At 41.3% G+C, this 20,090-nt stretch overlaps 1 protein-coding gene across 1 annotated transcript; it reads left to right on the top strand.

Moving 5' to 3' along the window:
• Nucleotides 1-7,611: 7,611 nt before the first annotated feature.
• Nucleotides 7,612-17,890, top strand: LOC118796552 (melanocortin receptor 5-like). The gene is made up of 2 exons (XM_036555496.1): nt 7,612-7,781; nt 16,777-17,890. The coding sequence occupies exon 2, from the start codon at nt 16,864-16,866 to the stop codon at nt 17,842-17,844; it is 981 nt and encodes a 326-aa protein (XP_036411389.1). The 5' UTR covers nt 7,612-7,781; nt 16,777-16,863; the 3' UTR covers nt 17,845-17,890.
• The last annotated feature ends 2,200 nt before the right edge of the window (nt 17,891-20,090 follow it).

The following is a 20,090-nucleotide window of genomic DNA, read 5'->3' as shown; positions in this document are numbered from 1 at the left end:
ATGACAGTTTTTGTCATTTGGCTGAAGCTCTTCTTCAGAGTGACTTACAAAGGATTCGAACAGAGTGTATCATCTTATGAAGTCACATGGAAAATGGCACAAATAGGATGTACCGGACACAACTAACCTCAAACATGGGTCGTGTGTGAGAATGACTGCATGTGTGCTTTCATACACAAGTTTAAAACTATAGAAATAAGGGAGCATGAGTTATGCTTGGTTAAGAGTTAAGGCGCAGTCTGAAGAAGTGTGTCTTCAGTCTTTAGTGTGGTGGAAGATGCCAAGCTGCTTTGCACCTCGGAATACAATGGGACGTTCTTAGATCACATTGGGTCAAGGTCTGATATTGATTGCAGATCAGGGGGTGCTGTTCCCCATGGGATAAAACTAGTGTTTTGAAAACGATGCAAATGGTTACCACTTGCCAGCAAGATCGCAGTGTGTGAGATTTAAGACAGTTTGGAGACGTGTCATCAGAGAAGCTCAAATCCACGAGCTGCTGGGGTTTGATCACACATGCAGAAAGGCCAGCCGGGAGGGGGTTGCAGTACTTCAGAAAGGAGAGAACCAGGGCCTGGACTAGGAGCAGAGTTGAGTAGGTTGAGTAGGCAAGCTCTGTGGTCCATAGAGGTCAATTTGATGTTGAGTGCCACCTCGAGGCTCTTGGTGGTCTGGGGAACTGACTGCAGCTGACCTTTTCAGTCTAAGCCAAGGGAGGTCTCACAAGAAGACTAAACATCCATGATGAGACATCAGCTAGACAAGCCAGGGTGCCTGCTGAAAGTTTCAAATGGTGTCAAAGACAGAAGCAGCTGTGCATTATCAGCATAACAATGATATGAGAAACCATATGAAGTAATAAGAGAAATAATGGAGCCAAGAGTTCTTGCATAGAGTGAGAACAGAAGGGGGCCAAGCACAGAGACCTGGGGGACTCCTGTAAAAAGGCTTCAAGGGGTGGATTTGGCCCCTTTCCAAACCACCGAGTAGGAATGCCCAGAGAGGAATGATGAGATCCGGTGTTCAATATTTCTGTCTTTGCCAGGATAGACAGAAGGACATGATGATTCACTGTGTCAAAAGCTGCAGAAAGGTCTAGAAGAATCAGGACAGGAGGGTGGGAGGCAGCTCTTGCTGAGAGAAGCGCCCAAGTGGGCATCTGACTGGGTTGTGGATTAGTCAAAGGAGCTGCAAATGGCAACAAATTTCTTGCCAAAGTACGAAGCAAGGTCATCTCACTGATTTTCATCTCACTTGGATTGGGGTGGCGGTGGCGGGTGGAGGAACAGACAGGGATTGGCACCACACATGTTGACTGAAGTACAAGAGACAATGCAACGCAATGTCACGCTTGAGCTGAGATACAGTGGCCCTCCCTCAATGCACTCCCATGTCTTTGCAGGACTGAGTCTTGGTATAAGGAGGCTACCACTATCACTCCTGCTTCAGTGCAGGTATGCCCAATAAGCAGACCACTTGACCTATGCCAAGCAGCCAGCTAAGAGGGGAAAAATGAAACTTCGGACTAATTGGCACTTAAATGGATGCTGAAAAAACCCACTGAAATGAACCAATCCAAGAATAAACGACAGTCACATCATCATTAAGAACTACAGTGATAACCAACATAAAACATCAATTACAACACAGTTTAGTGCGCAACCAGTAAGTAGCCAAATACTGTAGGAACAATGCCTAAAGATGCATGATAAAGTGCCTACCCATAGACCTAGGCACAATACAACCAGTGATGTATTAGCTTTTTTCTGTGTTGTGGAATACTGTATTCTGAGCTCTTGAGATACAAATGGAGAAATGGAGAAAACCGGAAAAAAAAGAAATTGCATACATCCCAGCGATGACATCTGAACTGTAACTATTTTAAGTGATACAAAAAGAGTAGTATTACCTGGAAAATTGCTGAGTAAATCTTAAAGATGGTTATTTTTTGTCAGTCTCAGCGTCTGAGAAAGCACTTTCTCGGCTTACTTGATATTTCTGTCACAGCGTACATTCATTGCATTTATGGCAGTCACATTCTGCAGATTCATAACAGATTAATTCCCTTTTGTTCTTTGTGGCTTTTCACAATACCGCGTCCTGTCAATCAAAACAGCTTATACTTGAATTAAATTATATAAAGCTGCACCCAGCTTTTCCCAGCAGCTGTTTGTTTGTCGGCCCGACAGATATAAACTGAAAAGGAGGCCTCTGTGGATGTTATGACAGACCAGTTCCACACAGCTATTCAGTGGCCCTTTTGATCATGTTTATAAAGCAGTCGTGAGTTTCCCTAACCTGATTATACACTTGTTAGAGCTGGTGTCAAACTGTCACCCAGGGCAAAAGCTGCTGCTACTGACTAAAGTCAGACACGTTTTCACTTTCACCCAAAGGTGATCCCAATGTGCTTTATTCTTCTTTATTATTTTCTGCATCTCAGTTTTATATTCAGACAAAATTAACTGGTTTCAGACAGGTCATATACAAAGCTGTGACAACTGACACACTGATTGTACCTTTGTGGCTTGTGGGGGATGTGGCTGGTGGTGGTGGTGACCAGCATTGCTGGTGTATCAGGGGAGTGAAGGAGACTGATTGTATAACACTAACAGACCCTCAGTTGAAAGAAATTGGATAGCTGAAGCCAGCAGCAACCCAACCAAGCAGTGGAAGAAGTTTATTTCAATGAATAATAATTCAATATTTACATTTTGAAACAAGAGGGTAAACCAAATAAAAATCTGCACATGTAACAGCATCAGATACAAAAAACATTTTTTAACAAACGTTAAAAACTATATTATTGTGATACTATCCTAAAAACATTCCTGTTTCAAAAATCCATATCAAAATACCCTATAAAAATATACAGAAAATACATTTTTAGAAGTGCTGGGATGCCTTACAACTGATGAGAATGGTCAAAGAATGAGTTGAAAAATAATCTAATTCAGACAGCATTACTTATACCATGCCAAATAGGGCTGATTGGGAAGAGCTACCCAGCATCAATGGCAATCTCAAATCACGCTTCAGACTGAGCCATTTTTTTCTGAACATGTTCTTATTAAACAGATGTGTAGGCTGATTAAAATGAATAATAGGAGAGAAAAATAATCATTTCTATCAAATAACACAGTGAGGGAGAAAGCAGAAAATATGAACAACCATGTAATTCTCAGTGCTCCTCTGAGATATTTGAATTTGAATCTGACATCATTGAACATTTGTTTACATTTTCATGACAGACAGTAATTTAGTTATTGTACTGTTTTTCATTGCTTTTTAAACAAGGCCTGATGAACAAGGCATGTATGTGTGGTACATGCAGATCCAAAAAGGACATATGAAACAAAGAGAAAAAGGAACATTCACAACAAAGAAGGAAGCATGGTAAATTCAGGAACATAATTAATAGATTAATTATATCTATGATCAGTAAAATTGAGTAATAGTATTGATTAACATACTAATGATATTGCTGTGAGTATATCAGTACATAAAGGCATTGGTACAATTTTTATGGCTAGGTAACTAGTCATTAACAACTAAATGATATGAATGCAAATTGCAAACAGGTTATTTTCATCGGACAGCAGATGACTAGGATAAAAATGAGAAGGTGCAGTGAAGCTATACACCGAGTTGCCTTTCAAGTAATGAGATAAACAGGGACCAAGTACATTTAAAGCTTCTGTGCATATTAGGGAGAGAAACTAGGCTGTCAAGAGTGGCATGCCCAGTCTAGCTGTAATGAAATAATTTCTGCCTTCCTGGTTTGTTTGTTTGTTTGTATGCCATTTTTGGCCAAACCAGATAAAAGCAGCAGCAGCTCAGTGAGCTTTAGTTGAAGCCTGGGAGGAGATGTTCAGCAGAGACGGTCATGGTTCGTAAGTCTACAATTAGGCAGCGGGATAAATTAAGAGGCATGCCGCCAAGACTTCGCACAATGCACCTGTGACTGTTACACAAAAATGACGACCTGGTTTGTAGAGCTACAGATCCTGAGGGGCCGAAGTTGCAATGCGGGGCCTACAGAATGCCTGTGTCTGAGAGTGGCACAGCAAACAGTACGTGATTTTGGAAGATGCGATTCACAGACGACTTTGGATTAGTTCAGCCGGACCCATTGTGTTGAATGACACTGAGAACAAATGTTTCAGATTTCTTTTGTGTCGCAGAGTGCCCACAGACCAGTTTGCCTTTCATTCTCTCCCCTTTCTCTACAGGGACTGAACTGCTGTCATACATACACATGATTGTACATTTACATAAGGGGGGTTATTTGGTATCAAGCATGTCAATTTTTATATAATTACTTGCATAATTCAGGTCCATTTCATGTTTAATTCATGTAATTGTGGATTGCTTGCATGATATTGGTTTTGTGATGGCTCCTTCCTTGAGAGTGGGTGAGCATCTTGTGCTCTGTAGGAATAACGGATTATTTCATGGTTTATTTTCTCGCCAGGGAGCTTTTCAAAAGCTCTCAAGTCATTTCACAATCCCGCTCTGTCTATTTTTAGGGCAACCTATTACTTTGTGGGAGCCGCACTGATGTTGGACAAGCATTAGACGTCTGGTCATCATGCCAGAGAAGCTACTCAACCAAGGGTGAAGGTGATTGTGTCCAGCTTTTAGGTTATTTTTTATCAGCCGTGTTTGTATTGGAAGTGTAAATGTTCTGGCAGGTGTATTCATTTGTTTTAGCAATTCAACACTCAATTGGGACCTGTTATGAAATGGATTGAATACATGCCAACACGCCATTATTCTCAAGCTATTGAAACAAAATGGTTTGTGACGGATTGTAAAGTCTGTAGTGAAGCACACTGGTGTGTGCTTACTGAATAAATCCTCCCACTTGCAGGCTTCATTTCTATTCCACCACGCTTGTAGACATTGTGGGAAACTTGAGGCAGCTGCACTTTTTTAATGGATCCTCTCAGGTGTTGGCAGGTCACCCCTGGGAGTGCTCTCTGCATTGAAAATGGCTGTCCATTACATTATACGCTGTTAGCTGGCAGGCTAGAAAATACAGTAACGTGAGGTATTGAAAGTGGCTAATCTTTCAAGGCCAATCCACTTTTTAACAAAGGTAAAATGTAGCTGCACAGCCACGGTGGGCCACATAATGCTGTAGCGTAACATGAGCTGGTGTAAATAGAAGGGTAGGGAGCCTGCAATTAGGCGGTGACTCACACGCAGTTGTGCTTTTGTACAACATCAGGGCACTTCCTGTTCTCCTGCCTCATAAAGCGCTACTCTCTGTTCATCAGCATCACAGTAAAGGTGTCGCACCATCTTAAATTTAACGCACTGCAGGGTGATGCTACAACCGTACTGAACCACAAAGGTTTGGGTGAGTGACCTGATGACATGCACTCGGCCATTCAAGGGCTGGAGGCTTGTACCAGCACAGGAAGCTTGTACCAGCATGGGTCCACCAGGACCATCATTTCCTGCTGAATTCTTTCCAGTTTATTCCATTACCTTCAATGTGTATACAGATTGTACCATTTATCATTGAGAGCCACGCATTCACATGTATAGGTTGTGATACAGCTGTGCAGACACCTGATGTAAAGAAACTGATGGAGTAGACCCTGAAGAGAGCAATAAGATACATTTCCTCATATACACTGACTCATTTTTGCACAGTATACCACAGAGAGGAGAAGCCTTTACGGTTTCAAATCAGGCTGCAATGAATACATATTGATTTTGTACCCTTGAATTACTTTTGTTAAAGTGCGATCCTTTTGGTTTACTTGGGACTGAGAGTACCACTCAATTAAATGCGAGAGACACGCAAATGTTTGCCTGTGGCCTTTAGCATTTTAGTTTATTTTCTCTGGATAGAAGCCTTGAGTCCAGAATGACATGTTACAGTGTGAATTACCCAGATGTACAGCTGCATCTTAATCACTGAGATTATGTAATACACAAAGCCCAAGGGCAGAGTAACAGTGGCCCATTAGAAATCAAATGCAATCCTTGGTCACAAGTTGTATGGCCTGACCACCTCTATCATTCAAGCCTCTCATCGCCTGCTGGTGGTGAAACAAACAGACTGATACATGTATAAGTGGCTAATTTGCAGCCAAGCACAAGGAAAATTCTTTCAGAATGTCAAATGAGACAGATTGAACCCTGACATGCAATAGTGTGTGAACTATTCACGAGCATTTAGAAGAACTTTAACCAAAGACCGTCACTATCTGTCAGACTGTCTCTGTCATCAGTCTTGAAAAAAGAGAAAACCTGTAGAGGAAATGTATTCACTTCAATCATATCTGAAAGATTTACATCTTTGAAGTAAGTTATCGATATGTTTATTACACAGGGTATAGACTGTTGCCAAAGTAGAATGAATGTGAATTTTGGTTGCCTCGTTTAATTTTCAAATTTTACAATGCAAGTTAGGTTGGACAATATAGTGCTAATGATTAGTTTCATATGTTGCTGATCTTGTTTAGATTGCGATGCATGTACGTCCTGAAATTGTTGCAGTTTCAAATTATTGAAAGGATTCACATTTCCTGTAGGATGGAAGAAATTACCATAACTTAAAAGCCTGTCTTTTTCAAACATTTTCTCAGTTTTGGCAGTTAAATGGCATCTATTTTATATTTTCCATAGTTCTGACGTTTTTTAAACCATCTTAAAGTGCAGGGTGCCACCCAGCATTTTCACAGGCCTACATCAATAACTATAAATTGGAGGCATCAAAACATCAACACCCACCCACACACTTTTTAAGAAGGTTAGACAGCTGTATTCATATAGTGCATAAAAATAGATCAGCTAATTTATATAGTTTATTTTTCTGGAAATTGAGCTCCTTTTCTGAGCAGCGCACTCAGAGGAATAGTCTACTTGATCAGTATCTTCAGAAGCTCGGTCAAAGTTTAACATTCATCTGTATTCCATTGGATAGTTTTGTTTAGCTCGGTGGCTTGGACAAAAACAGTTTATGAAAAAATAAAGCAATTGTCAGCAGAATTACGATAAGACAGGAAATACTGCATAACAAGGATATGCAAGTCATATTTTTTAAAATAACTGATATCAAAAATATTTATAAATAAATGTGGACCTTGTGGCATTCAACACCAAATTATTTGCCACATAATGAAAACATTAAAACATGGATGGATTTGCATCCATAAATACATAAAGGAACATTGCATTATTTCACTATCTTGAGACCATCTTAGACCATCCCTGCTTCTTATTTTAAAAAAATTGTTTGAGTAGACCTACAACTTGCATCAGCATGCTAAGCACAGCATAGCATTTAATTCACAGGTTATGTAAGAAACATGCAAAACCATGGACAACAGACGCCATTGTCTGTGTTTCGGTATGTTGAAGTAAGTTCTGAGTGTCAGAGCAATACGAGATTTGACGAGGCTTTAAAGAAATAGCGTTGACAGGAGCGCACACACTTATGTGGTATGCAAATGAGAGTGCGGTGAAATTAGTGCCTTTGCGCGGGAGGCGAGAAACCGCGTAAAACCAGTGCGCTGTTGCCTGGCACACATATTAAAGTGGGAGGTGGAGTTCTCCGCTCAGTGTCTCTTCTAGCGTCTATATATGTTCAGATCCACGTTTGCATCTAGCGCCAGCAGAATTATAAAAGCGTATCCGCCGGCGATAACGGCAATAGTGGCAAGTGAGGGTGGATACATTTGCAAAGCACTGGCTTCCCCACCGTCGTCTCGCGGCAGGATTGCTTAAACCGCCCACAGACACCCTGCACGATCCTAAGAGAGGTAGGAGGTTTTTTTTTAATTACTTATTCATAACTTCATAACTAATTGATTTTAATTTTAATTAACATTGCGAGAAAAAAAGGTTTGGATTCCTTTAGGTAACATAACGAATCAACATAATTTGCTTCTTTTAAATATTATGTTGTGTAAATGCACTGTGTGCTGTTTTTTTAACATTATAACATTATGTCACATTTATTCACATTATAGTGCTGTTTTTTTTTTATCACGCTACCATCACTGCGATCGATTTTCTGTTGTTTACCCTATCAGTCGCAATAAGAATAAGGATAAGAGATCTTCATTGTCATTGTCCGGGAAAACGAAATTACAGAAATCGCACGCGTACAACTAAACTAAAAAAAAGATTGTTCTACTGCAGTTGAACAAAGTGAACAACCACTTAAATTAGACGTGGAATAATATGTGCGAACAACAATGAAACGTCACTAACACTGGTATTGTATTTTAATTTTACACAAACACGAACTATGATGAAAGGGTGACAGACGCGGGGCCCCACTTTTAGTCAAGATGTTGTCCTGGCTACTGGACCATATAGAGAGCCGTAAACTCGTTTGCTTGATGTCAGTTGTTTGTTGTCGAGCCTTTCATCGGACAAACCCAGGACTGGGTGCTGTCCACTGAGCCGGTTCTGAAAGCTGAAAGATAGGACTTTGGGGCGCACGACCTTCCATCCCCTGATCTCCGACTGCCAGCGCTCACCCTTACGAGTGTAAATAAAGGGTTTACACACAAGTGGTAGTGGCAGTGATCTTTGATTACCACACTGTTTGCTTCAAAATGCAATTTGCTTCAGCAATAATCGATTTTGATGGCATGAAAAAGAAATGATGTGTATATTTACATAAGTTAAATGGATCACTTGGGTTGGAACACATGCCCTGCGGATAAAAGCGCTGAAACTGAAAGGCGCATTTTTAAAACCACCGTTTAGCTTTAAAGTCAACGGCATATGAATAAAATAACAGGTGGTTCAACACAACTGGACGAGGATTAAAACTTGGGCAGGGCACCGCTATTGTAAGTTGGAGCAGGGCAATTGCCCTAGTAAATATCCAGTTGTATTCTTGGACAATGTGTACATTGTAAAATATGACATATCGGTTTCAAGCAAACGGATTAACATGGTCAAACAGACTATTCGCAGCAGTAGGACAGGAACAAAACAGTGAGACAAACATAACTTAATACATACAATGACAGGAGATATGCATGATGCATTTCTTCCCGTGCTTGGTTTGGAAGGTAATTCATGCCGCTAATGTAAGAGAAATAGTCGTGTCTTACGATGGCGCGTGTATGTGGGGGAGTCTACGTGCGCACGGGTGTTTTATTGCTTTTATTTTAAAATCCTTGGTCGTGACCATATCTGCAGGAAATAACGCTAGACATTTGTTAAAAAGCTGAAGGGGAGGGAACAGACAGAGAGGCGTATTAGTGGCTTTGAAGTCGCGAAGCTCTGGCGCTCAGGCGTAGAAATGCAGGCAAAAGAGCTTTGCCCCTGAAGGGAATGAGTTTTTATTATTTCGGTTTCCAGGAATGATATCTTAAACACACGTCTCAGAAAAAAAGTCATTATGAGTTATTTATTCATTAATTAGAAAATGCAAAATAAATCTGGTTGGTATGTGAGACAGTTATTTAAAACGTTAAGTTATTTATAGCAGAAATATAGGCCTATACTTCAGATTTAAATCCCGGTTAGCCATGCTGACAAATTAATTATAGAGTGTCATTGCAGAATATTTTGAACAGGCAGAGATATCACTCAGTTCAAAACTGTTATAAACAGAAACGAATCATGCAATTTAAATGACACTAGCAAAGAACGGTGTGTGGATAGTAGCATAAATGAGCCACACTGATGTTCACAAAGGTGGGTCCATTTCTTACGTAAGGCATGGTGTCCAATTTGCTTCACACCACTCCCAGAAATCCATTTGTCCAGCTCAGGTTTCACAAAAGACTGAAAATTAGTAGTAGTGCCTATTAGTAGATTAGATTTTGTTGGACAATGATATGTGTTAAACGTGTGGGTGTGCATCATGACAGAGTAGACAGACTGTATTGAATCCATCAGATCACTGTGATGGCAGACAAAGAGCAGGGAACATGAAACCAAGGATGTCTTAGAAGATGATCAAATGAATAACCTGCTTGAGATAAAAGAGGCAGAAAAACACAAAATGTCCCAGTATAAAATCATTATGTCATCTAAATCATCGTCTTGCTTTCTTGGCACCAACCATTGTGTGGAAAAAATCAAAAAGGCTGTGCAGGGGTACGGAAGCCTTACACATATTAATATTTTATGAGATTTTGAAGTGATCTGAGGTAGATGGGGAAAATGTCTGTTAGAAAACAGTTGTGTTATCCTTCAAATAAAAAGAAGTCCCTCTTACATTCAAAATGCAGCAATAGCTGACGTTATGGTGCACAAAACATGGCCGAAAACAAGTAACGAAACTCTTCCAATGAACAATTCACGACATACAATTTCCCATACAATGTGAATGTATCTATTGGAGAATTTGGAGGTTGCTGCTGATGTGGGTGTAGTGGCATGGAGTACGCTGAAGGGATTGCACTTGCCCACGAGACAGAGGCTGTTGACCTTCCGTTTGAACATCACGAAGAAGGAATCAAGAGGGGGGTGATGGGGTTGAGGAGGGCTGCCATGAGCAGATGACAGAGAAAGAGAATGGAGACTCAGATTTTGGGTCTGGTTTCCGTAGGTTTGGTTAATTGCACAGGGATTGTATGAAAATTCTCATTTGGAATCTTTGTTTGGAACATTACAAAATCATTACATGTGTCAAACTGAGGCAAGGTGAAGCTGATGATCATCATCGTCATCATCGATGCCATCATGATAGAAGGCGGAGGAAGCATTGCTAAATAAGCTCTTTTGCTTTTATGCTTGCGTCATTTCCTAAACACAGTAAGACCATTACATTTGAGATACACTAATTATACATAGTACTGCAGCAGTGAGACACTTCACACTTTTCCCATGGAGAGTGTGAAATTATGAGGTCTAGTTCTCTTTCTTAGAGATGGGCAATGCAGTGCAGGCAACTGTCAAGGCTGCTGTTTTGACACTGCAGAAATGAGTACTGCTCTCTCTCTCTCTCGCTTTCATCTTAATATGACATATTATCACTAAGATCGTGAGGAACTATAGCGCATCACTCTGCTTTACTGTCATGCTGTGACTGAGTGAGCATCATTTTTTCCTTTTATGGCTCAAATAACACATAATTCAACTACATACTTCTTGACACCTCGACATTACATGGCAGTTTGCATTCTGTAAGCTGAAATGCAAAAATGGATGAGAATGTAGGAGTGACATTACTGCTTAAGATACTGACAGAATCCTTTAGTCCAATGATAATGCTAATGGTAAGAGTCCGTTTTGGTTTGGATTTCTCTTTACATGTGTCCTGCATGCCCAGTGCAAGTGCAAAATCACAGACGAAATCGAACAAGGCCAAAGGGTTAATCAAGCCTAAGTTGTTCTTTACTTCTTGCATGTGTTGGCCTTCAATGCTTCGATTAGCCTTTACACCTTAGCCTGCGGCATTGACAATACACCATTTCTCCACTGCATTTTCTCATCTTCAGCAGTGACCTTCCACAGTCTCCGTTCCCCCAGCGCCAGAGTTTGGTTCTGAAGACCGGAGCTAATCAGTGCATTTCACTCGTTGCTCCTTCTCTATTGCTTTTTCCTCACTTCCCTTGAGGGATTGTGCATACGTTGTGAATCACGTACAGTCACGGGCTACCCGGCCAACTGCAGCATTTGCCGCATGACGTCCCTGTGCCAACCAGCCTCTACGCTGCAGAGGAAAGGTTGACTTGTGAGAAAGCAGGCCATGAGAATGCATGCCTTGAGCGAATGAATTTTATGATGTGAGGACCAAGTTACATTTTGTCACCATGTCTCACTTGCCATTGGTTGAATGGGTTTTCATGGGTCACCTTAGTTGGTGTATATTTTTCAGATTTCCTGAAAACACATTACAATATGAAGGGATGTAGGGGAAGTGCCCACAGCATTAGAATGGCTATAGGTCACATGGTATAGCCACCAGGTCTGGTGCTGCTGTTCCAAAAACTACATTACATTACATTATATTACATCACACACATTTAGCAGACACTCTTATCCAGAATGACTTCCAGTTCAAAAGAACAGAATTGTATCCCTTCAAGCTGAATGAGCAACATTGTTAGACCAGGCTAACTCCCAGACCAGTGATTGTGGGCATAACACTATTTAAGCCCTACCACTGGTTAGCTTGTGAAATCTGACTAGACAGCCTAGAAACTAAGGGAAGCCAAGTACACACACTACCATACATCACAATCAACAGATCACAGAATCCTAAACAAATTGCCATACACATAAAACAAACAGCAAGTAAAGTTTTTTTTTTTTTTGCTGGTGTCTGTCTGTAGGTGGGAATCTGTGTGGCTGCCTCAGACGTGCAACTGTTATAATTACTTTTTAACATGCGGTAATTGATGGAGAGGGTGATCAGTAATGACTAGCCAGAGCCTCTCCATCAAGCATTCTTCCCACACAGTTGAAATGAGAAGTCATACTACAAATGCAATTCACATAGCTTGATTTTTTTAATGGGTGGGTGGGAAAAGAAAAATTTAATTGTTTCTCCTCACCTTAGAAAAAAAAAAAAACCTAATGCAGTACACACGGTTTTTCTAGTGTTCTGTTTTGGATTTTGTACAAAACACTTCAGTCTGAAGTTACCAAGACTTTTTTTAGTTTGCCATTAAATATGGAACATGTGATGTTTGTACTGTCCTCTTAATTAGGAATGTAACTTTGCAACACAAAAGCCATGTGAGTCAAGTATACTGCAGCTAAATGTGTAGCTGTGGCCTGTATTTATACAATGCAGAATTATTTTAGGTCTTGGCATGTAGCCATGTAGCCATATTAGTAGCCTACAATATACCATGCATTCCTTGTCCTGTAGTTTTTGACCTGGACGTAAGGCTTGAAGCAGTAAACATCTACATAAACAACTGTAAGAAAAGTCAGAGTTACAAATGCCTTAAGCACATAAAGAACCACTCTGAAGTTAGGAACAGGAGTAGTTAGTGTTGTTGCTGATTACAGTAGAATAATATATGAAGGGCAGTGAAGTAAGACAAGATTGCAAACGAAAAGGAACCAAATGAAACAAAATATAATCTTTGCTAAAACAGGTTAGCTCTGACCTTTTCCCATTTTTGCAGAAATGTTTTGGCCTCTTATATCAACTACTTCACTCTCTTACTTCATCAAATATAAAGTATGCACTACATTTAACCCTGTTTCACAAGGAAGTAGTCTCAATAAATCAATGCATGTAAATGACATGGGTAAAAACAACCCACAACAATATGGTTGAGACAAGTGGAAGTATTAAGGTAAAAACATCAGGGCCCATTACATTTCAGCCTGGGGTCAAAGGTCACTGATTGACTCTGCTATCTCACTCCCCGCTGACATTGTTTGTTTCATTTCATTTCCTAGCAGCGCATGACTCTCTTCATGCCAGATGTGAGCTTTATGGTCTGTAACTGATCAGCTTTGGCCAGAAATGTATGTTTTCTGATGAGATTGTTAAATAGTGGTTGATGGAAGAGAGTACGGTGTTTCTGTCTTTTCACATTCAATCTACCATGATTTCATGATTACTCTTGTAACGGTGGGTGGTGGGGGATAAGGTGGGAGAGAGCAGAACTGCAGAGATGGAATTTGATCGTATATTGATCAATATCCTATGTGACCTGCTTGAGAATGATGTGACCACAGACGCCTTCAGGGGTATTTTCTTAGGTATAGCTTCCACCAAGCTTAGCTTTTGAGTTGCCATGTTGAAGGCCGTGATGATCACAGTTCCCTTGAGATGGAAGTGACCACCTGCAAATTAAATTCATTATTCAGCTGCCCCAGCATTTGACTTTACCCCACTTACCTTAATTTGTTTAAGACCTTGGACATTGTGTGTCAGTTTTCACGCATGCCTCTTCTGTATTGGAGAATATCATGTGCCTTAGCTGTGTGGCTGGGGCTCCTCTCAGATTTGATTAACAGAATTGCAATAACGTGTATGCAATTTGTACGTCTAGCAGAGATAAGCTATTGAAAAAAATAACAGCTTCATGCATTAGGAAGATTTGCCATCGAGAAGATTACAATAACCACAGAAAGGTTACATATTCTTTGTGCCGCTGGACTTATGGACCAGCAACTGGTGTGGAATTCACAGAGCTGGGCCCGTAATAAATGGGTTGTGGGTTCAAACCCTAAGTGGGGCACAGCTGTTCTGCCCTTAAATAGTAAATGTCGATCTGTGCTGTTGGATAAAATGTAACTTGTCATTGATAAGCAGATGAATTATTTACCAAGTGCAACTTGCAGAGCTGAGGATGAGTCAAATTGTCCAAAGCCCGCCGTTGGAGCGGAGCACAGCTGACATAGAGACAGAGCGCATTAAGGCCACGCCCATGCCATAGGGGAAAACAACGCTGCACTTTCCATTGATTTGCATTGCACAGTTCTCTTTCTTGTCTTAAAATCGCAACCATGCCAAAAAGCTGTTGCGTGGTGGGTTGCACAGCAAATAAGATAACTAACCCTGATTTAAGCTTTTACAGGATTCCAAGACGCAAAACGGAGCCAAAAAGATGTCACAGTTGGCTTAGTAGTTGGGATAGAAAAGGGACACTGAGGGAGTCCAATCAGACTTAGTTTCTCTATATATCTGGCCCTTTCTTCGGGCAGAAGGGTATTGAAATAGGCTGGCTTTGACGTTTTTTGGTGAAGCTGTTTCAAGACACGATGTCCCACAATTTCCCATTCACTCCCGTTCAACTTCACGGAATGTTTTCCCCCACGGGGGGCGTGGTTTTCCCTCCGATGACGCGTTGCACTCTGTCTCTATGTGGCAATGCCTCTTTTCATTCTGTTTTTCAAGCCGATTTTTTTTGGTATTGAATACCAAGCAGGGTGGAATGCTTATTTGTGATACGGACTGTCAGCGATACGGAGCGCTTACATTTTGCATGTTGTTCTTCCACACAGGCAAATGCTCTCTACATATACAGTATGCATACCTAATATCACGCAACAATAAATATGGACATTCTGTCTTCATTTTTGCTTTCCATCCTTGATGGCTGACAAACTAATCCTGAACAGGATGCATAACAAATAAAACTGGCAGCTAACTGAGGTTTTGCTTCTTATAGGTATGTGTTTGGGGGGGTAAATGCAGAATGCAGAACCTCTTTAATTGCTTTTCTCAGAAACTTTGTGTAGCTTGAGTTAGATATACAGCTGCTTTTTAAAGTCTGAGGCACCATATTCCAGGTTTCACCCTGTTGCAGATGAAGCAATCAGCAAACAGTCCACTGGAAAGAGAGAACATGCACTTGTGTGTTCAGTGAAACATTCCTCAAATCCTTTCAAATTAGTTTTTTTTTTCTCCATTCCAAGGGACAGAGGATTATACAGTTTTAAGGTCGCTGTGTATTTTTTGAGGCGGTAAACTATTAAATATAGAAAGAATTATTCAGACAGAAACATTTGAAGTAAACAAATAAATGAGCAAATCTTCCACCCTCTCCTCTCTGTCCCCTTTCTCTTTGCTTAATGAAGACATCCAGCAGGGTGAGAAGCCAAGCATTCTTTTGACCCACAAAATCAAATAAGGGAGTCTGCTACGCTGTGAAACTCATTAATTCATCAAAGCTCATCAATGTGGGCCAGTAAGTTATTAAAAACTGCGCATATTAAAATGGCGTCTGCTTAAAAGTGTTAAACTGTCTGCTTTTGTTTGGCGCTGTGCTGTCTCCCGAGACGGTGATTCATCTAAGATCTCAGTGCTTCAGTGTCATCGATGACTCAGTCTACACAGAGGCAGGCCGATTGAATGCACTGAACTGCCTGACAGATACGGCGAGGCAGCGTGTCAGAGAGGACCTTGAAGGTGAAAAGTATCAGTACCGCACCTCAAGCAGTTGCTGAGAAAATGGCTTCCCGGGGAAATGGATGGAAATCAGATATTTGGCCACCAGTTTTGCCCACAATATGCTCCAGCAGCCCTTGCCATTCTGATTAAACTGTTTTGAGCAAGAGAAAGTGTTGCTCCAGGTGGTGTTATCCCACAAAATTGCAGATATTTATGTGAAATTGTGCTATTTGTCTTGTTTACTCTATTCGTAATTTGTCAAGCCAGTAAATTTCCATGAGATTGTGTCCCAGATTCAGTCTAACTACAATGCATTTTGTCCTTCACTTTTGTAATTCTTTTTTCACCTTTCTGCCGCCCTCTTTTTGGAAATGCCAATTGGATATTGTGGGCTTGTCTCACTGGGATAACCACTGCACTTACACAGGAGTGCTGGGGCATAGTGAATTCAATCCTCAAATACACTCACAACCAACCGAGACCATTTTTCACTCTACGAGTTACACAGAGCACCATAGCAAGCTGGTGCTGCTGAAGTGGTACTGCAGCCTTCACTGACATCATTCAAGCAACTTGCAGGTTGTTGACAATAGCGAAATGAGCAATCCCTGCTGACATAACTCCCCCTATGCCCAGCTGGACAAAGCCAGTTTTTTCTGACACTGTGGGCTCATGGACATCACTGGCTGATGACACAGTAGAACTCAGCTTGTGCTCAAGACCAGTGCCTTAGTTTCTCAGGATCCTTCGTCCTTAACTTTGAGCGACAGCATCAAGTGTTACTACTTTAGATACATGCACAACATCCTGAGTTTTAGCGCATGTTGAAATGAACAGAAAGAACTTGACTCTGAGAAGAAGTAGCGCTTAAATTCTTCACTCAAAATAAAGGACTAAGTGTATTGTCTTTAGATTGATAACAGGGCTGCGTGCCATAACCTGCAGCATGTATCTTATGCCTGCATTCTCATTCTGCACAGGGAGAGGGAGCGTGGTCAGGATGCACAGTGTGGTGAGCTGCTGACCTGAAAGGGCCACGGGTCAAATCCTCCGGGACAGCAGCCGAGATGAATGCGTCAGAGGTGTCCCCGTCGGCAGGGCCTCTCTTCGCCAATTACAGCGCGACATCGGGCAACACAACGGAGGCCCCCGGGAAGACCAAGCCGACGGCGTGCGAGCAGCTGAACATCGCCACCGAGGTCTTCCTCACGCTGGGCATCATCAGCCTGCTGGAGAACATCCTGGTCATCTGTGCCATCGTGAAGAACAAGAACCTGCACTCGCCCATGTACTTCTTCGTCTGCAGCCTGGCGGTGGCCGACATGCTGGTGAGCGTCTCCAACGCCTGGGAGACCATTGTCATCTACATGCTCAACAACCAGCGGCTGGTGATGGACGACCACTTCATCCGGCAGATGGACAACGTCTTCGACTCCATGATCTGCATCTCCGTGGTGGCCTCCATGTGCAGCCTGCTGGCCATCGCCGTGGACCGCTACGTCACCATCTTCTACGCCCTGCGCTACCACAACATCATGACCGTGCGGCGGGCGGCGCTGATCATCGGCGGCATCTGGACCTTCTGCACGGGCTGCGGCATCGTCTTCATCATCTACTCGGACACAACGCCCGTCATCATCTGCCTGGTGTCCATGTTCTTCGCCATGCTGGTGCTCATGGCCTCGCTCTACAGCCACATGTTCATGCTGGCTCGCTCGCACGTCAAGCGCATCGCCGCGCTGCCCGGCTACAACTCCATCCACCAGCGCGCCAGCATGAAGGGCGCCATCACCCTCACCATCCTGCTGGGCATCTTCATCGTCTGCTGGGCGCCCTTCTTCCTCCACCTCATCCTCATGATCTCCTGCCCCAGGAACCTCTACTGCGTCTGCTTCATGTCGCACTTCAACATGTACCTCATCCTCATCATGTGCAACTCGGTCATCGACCCGCTCATCTACGCCTTCCGCAGCCAGGAGATGCGCAAGACCTTCAAGGAGATCATCTGCTGCTACGGCCTGCGCAATGCCTGCAGGCTGTCCAGATAGTACTGGAGCGACTGACAAAGCCGGGTTTGGGTAGAAGACGGTCAAATACGCCATAATGTTTACATACGTAATTATACCACTGCCTTTTTTATTTGCAAGTGAGGCGTCATTGTGAGGCGCTGGCTTCATTTTCTTCAGAACTGTGATCCATGGTGCTCCTGCTGCAGCATCTGTAAGAGGCTGGATTTAGTGCATCACACATGTATTTTTATTGTTCATTTCAGATCCATGATCTGAAATCTGAAAAGTCTCTCCAGAGACTGTGGTATTTTTTTTTGTGAATCACCCTGGTGCTGTAAATAAAAAAGTTTAAAAAATTCCTTCACCGGGTTATTTTTTTGTTTTTAGCTTTTACAAAACAATGTGTCTTTCTATTTCTTCCTGTCTGTCTCTGTCTCTCCTCTCTTCCTTTCCTGCTGTTTTTTCCTGTTGTGGAAGCTTTGACTATGTGTCACTGTGTGCACAAAAAAAAAAAATGTGAGATGGAGCAAAAATTCTGGCATACGAGTTCACGTGACAAAGCTGTGAAAAAAACAGTGTGGTACATGCTTCAGCTGCTGGATATAACTGTAAGCACACTGAATGTGTTACCATACAGACAAGAAATCCTGCAGGATTCACCCTCTGAACATAATGCATGTGGTCAGAATTGCTACATTATAACTAATTACAGTGTCCAAGGTGTTTGAAGCTTCACAGTCCTCAGTTAATGACTGCCAAAGATCCATGGCTTGGTCCAAGAATGTCAGTAATGACTTGTTTTTAAACCTAGACTCTGACCTCCACAGACCGTGACAGATGTCAGGAAATATGCCTTCATTAATTATGAAGATCAAAAAAGGCTTTTCTTTGCTTGCAAGATGGACAATTTGCACTGTGGAAATACAAGCTTGTGGACATGCAAATTACTGTTTTAATACAGTACAGAATATTCTCCTCCTTTTGTTCCAGGTCGACAAAATGAACGTCTGTTCAACATATTTTTGCAACCTTACAAAACATTGAAACAGAAAAATAATTTGCAAACAGCGTCACTAATAGGTGGGATCAGCGTGTGTAAAGCTTATTGTTTCGTCTCGCTTAATCTCACTTTTCAATAGTTAACAATAATTCTGTGAACCACATAAGACATAGTGTTATATATAACTGACAGTTTACTTCTCTCTAAATTTTGTGTTGATTTGGCCAACAGACAAGTGTCTGATGACTAGCACGTCATTTGCAAACAATCAGTAGCATTTCATGAATTAAGATTTATAAAAAGCCTGATAGAGTCATTATTTTTGCCATGTGTCAGTGTAACATGTTAATGCATTTCAGTTCACTAAAGTTTAATGCTTGATGAATTTGCGATATGGTACTGTGTACATGAATCCTTGTAAATGTTAGTGCTGTGTTTAGTAAAGCATTTGTATCTCTGAATTATGCATGCTTAAGCAAGTTGTAAATGTGTGAAAAATCATCTTTTAAATAAAATGTCATTAAAATATATGGAAGTTTGTCAGATTTGCAATTCATGCTATACATGTAACCCACTGATTATTTTCACATAATTTAATCTGAAATCTCAATCTTCTTTTAGTCTGAAACCTCAGTCTTCTTTTACCATGTCTGAGTAAATTAATCTGTTAATTTACTTAATCTGTCATTTCCAACGTGAAATTATTTTGTTGCCCTTCTCTTAAGCATGTAACAAACACAAACACAATGTTCTAAACACAGAATAAAACACCAGCTAAACAGCTAAAACTCTATGCTTTTTTCAAATTCAAGCATCCTATTTCTCTTTTTTTGCTTCAGCTCAATGTACAATTCCTGACCTCCTTAAATTGTTATGGTCAAGTTATCTCATTTCATTACATTCAATTTATTTTCCACTTGGTTGCTCATTTCTGAATCTTGTTAAAAAATGTGTGCGTTATTTTATTAACTTCCACACTGCTTTCCTCCCCCCTGAATTTAATGTCATCAACCTCATCCTCATCAAGATCATTTATGTGCATGAGAAAAAGCACTGGTCCCAAGACACACCCATGAGGGATTCTACTTCCTATGCCTCACTGTTCAGATGAATTCCCCCTTATCATTATCCTCTGTATTCTGACCTGAAGCCAATTTCGTTTCCAATAAGATATATCCCCTTTAATTCCTATAGATATTAGTTTTAGTTGCGGTTCATATGGTACTTTCACAAAGGTTATTTGAAAATCAAAATGTTCTGTAACATTCCGTAGAGTCATTCCGTA

Source organism: Megalops cyprinoides, chromosome 21 (genome assembly GCF_013368585.1).
Source record: "Megalops cyprinoides isolate fMegCyp1 chromosome 21, fMegCyp1.pri, whole genome shotgun sequence".
In the NCBI taxonomy this organism is placed as follows: domain Eukaryota; kingdom Metazoa; phylum Chordata; class Actinopteri; order Elopiformes; family Megalopidae; genus Megalops; species Megalops cyprinoides.
This window is presented reverse-complemented; position numbering and strand designations above follow the sequence as displayed.

What these genes read in the sequence shown, in the direction of transcription:
- LOC118796552 (XM_036555496.1), top strand. Translation starts at nt 16,864, where the DNA reads ATGAATGCGTCAGAGGTGTCCCCGTCGGCAGGGCCTCTCTTCGCCAAT.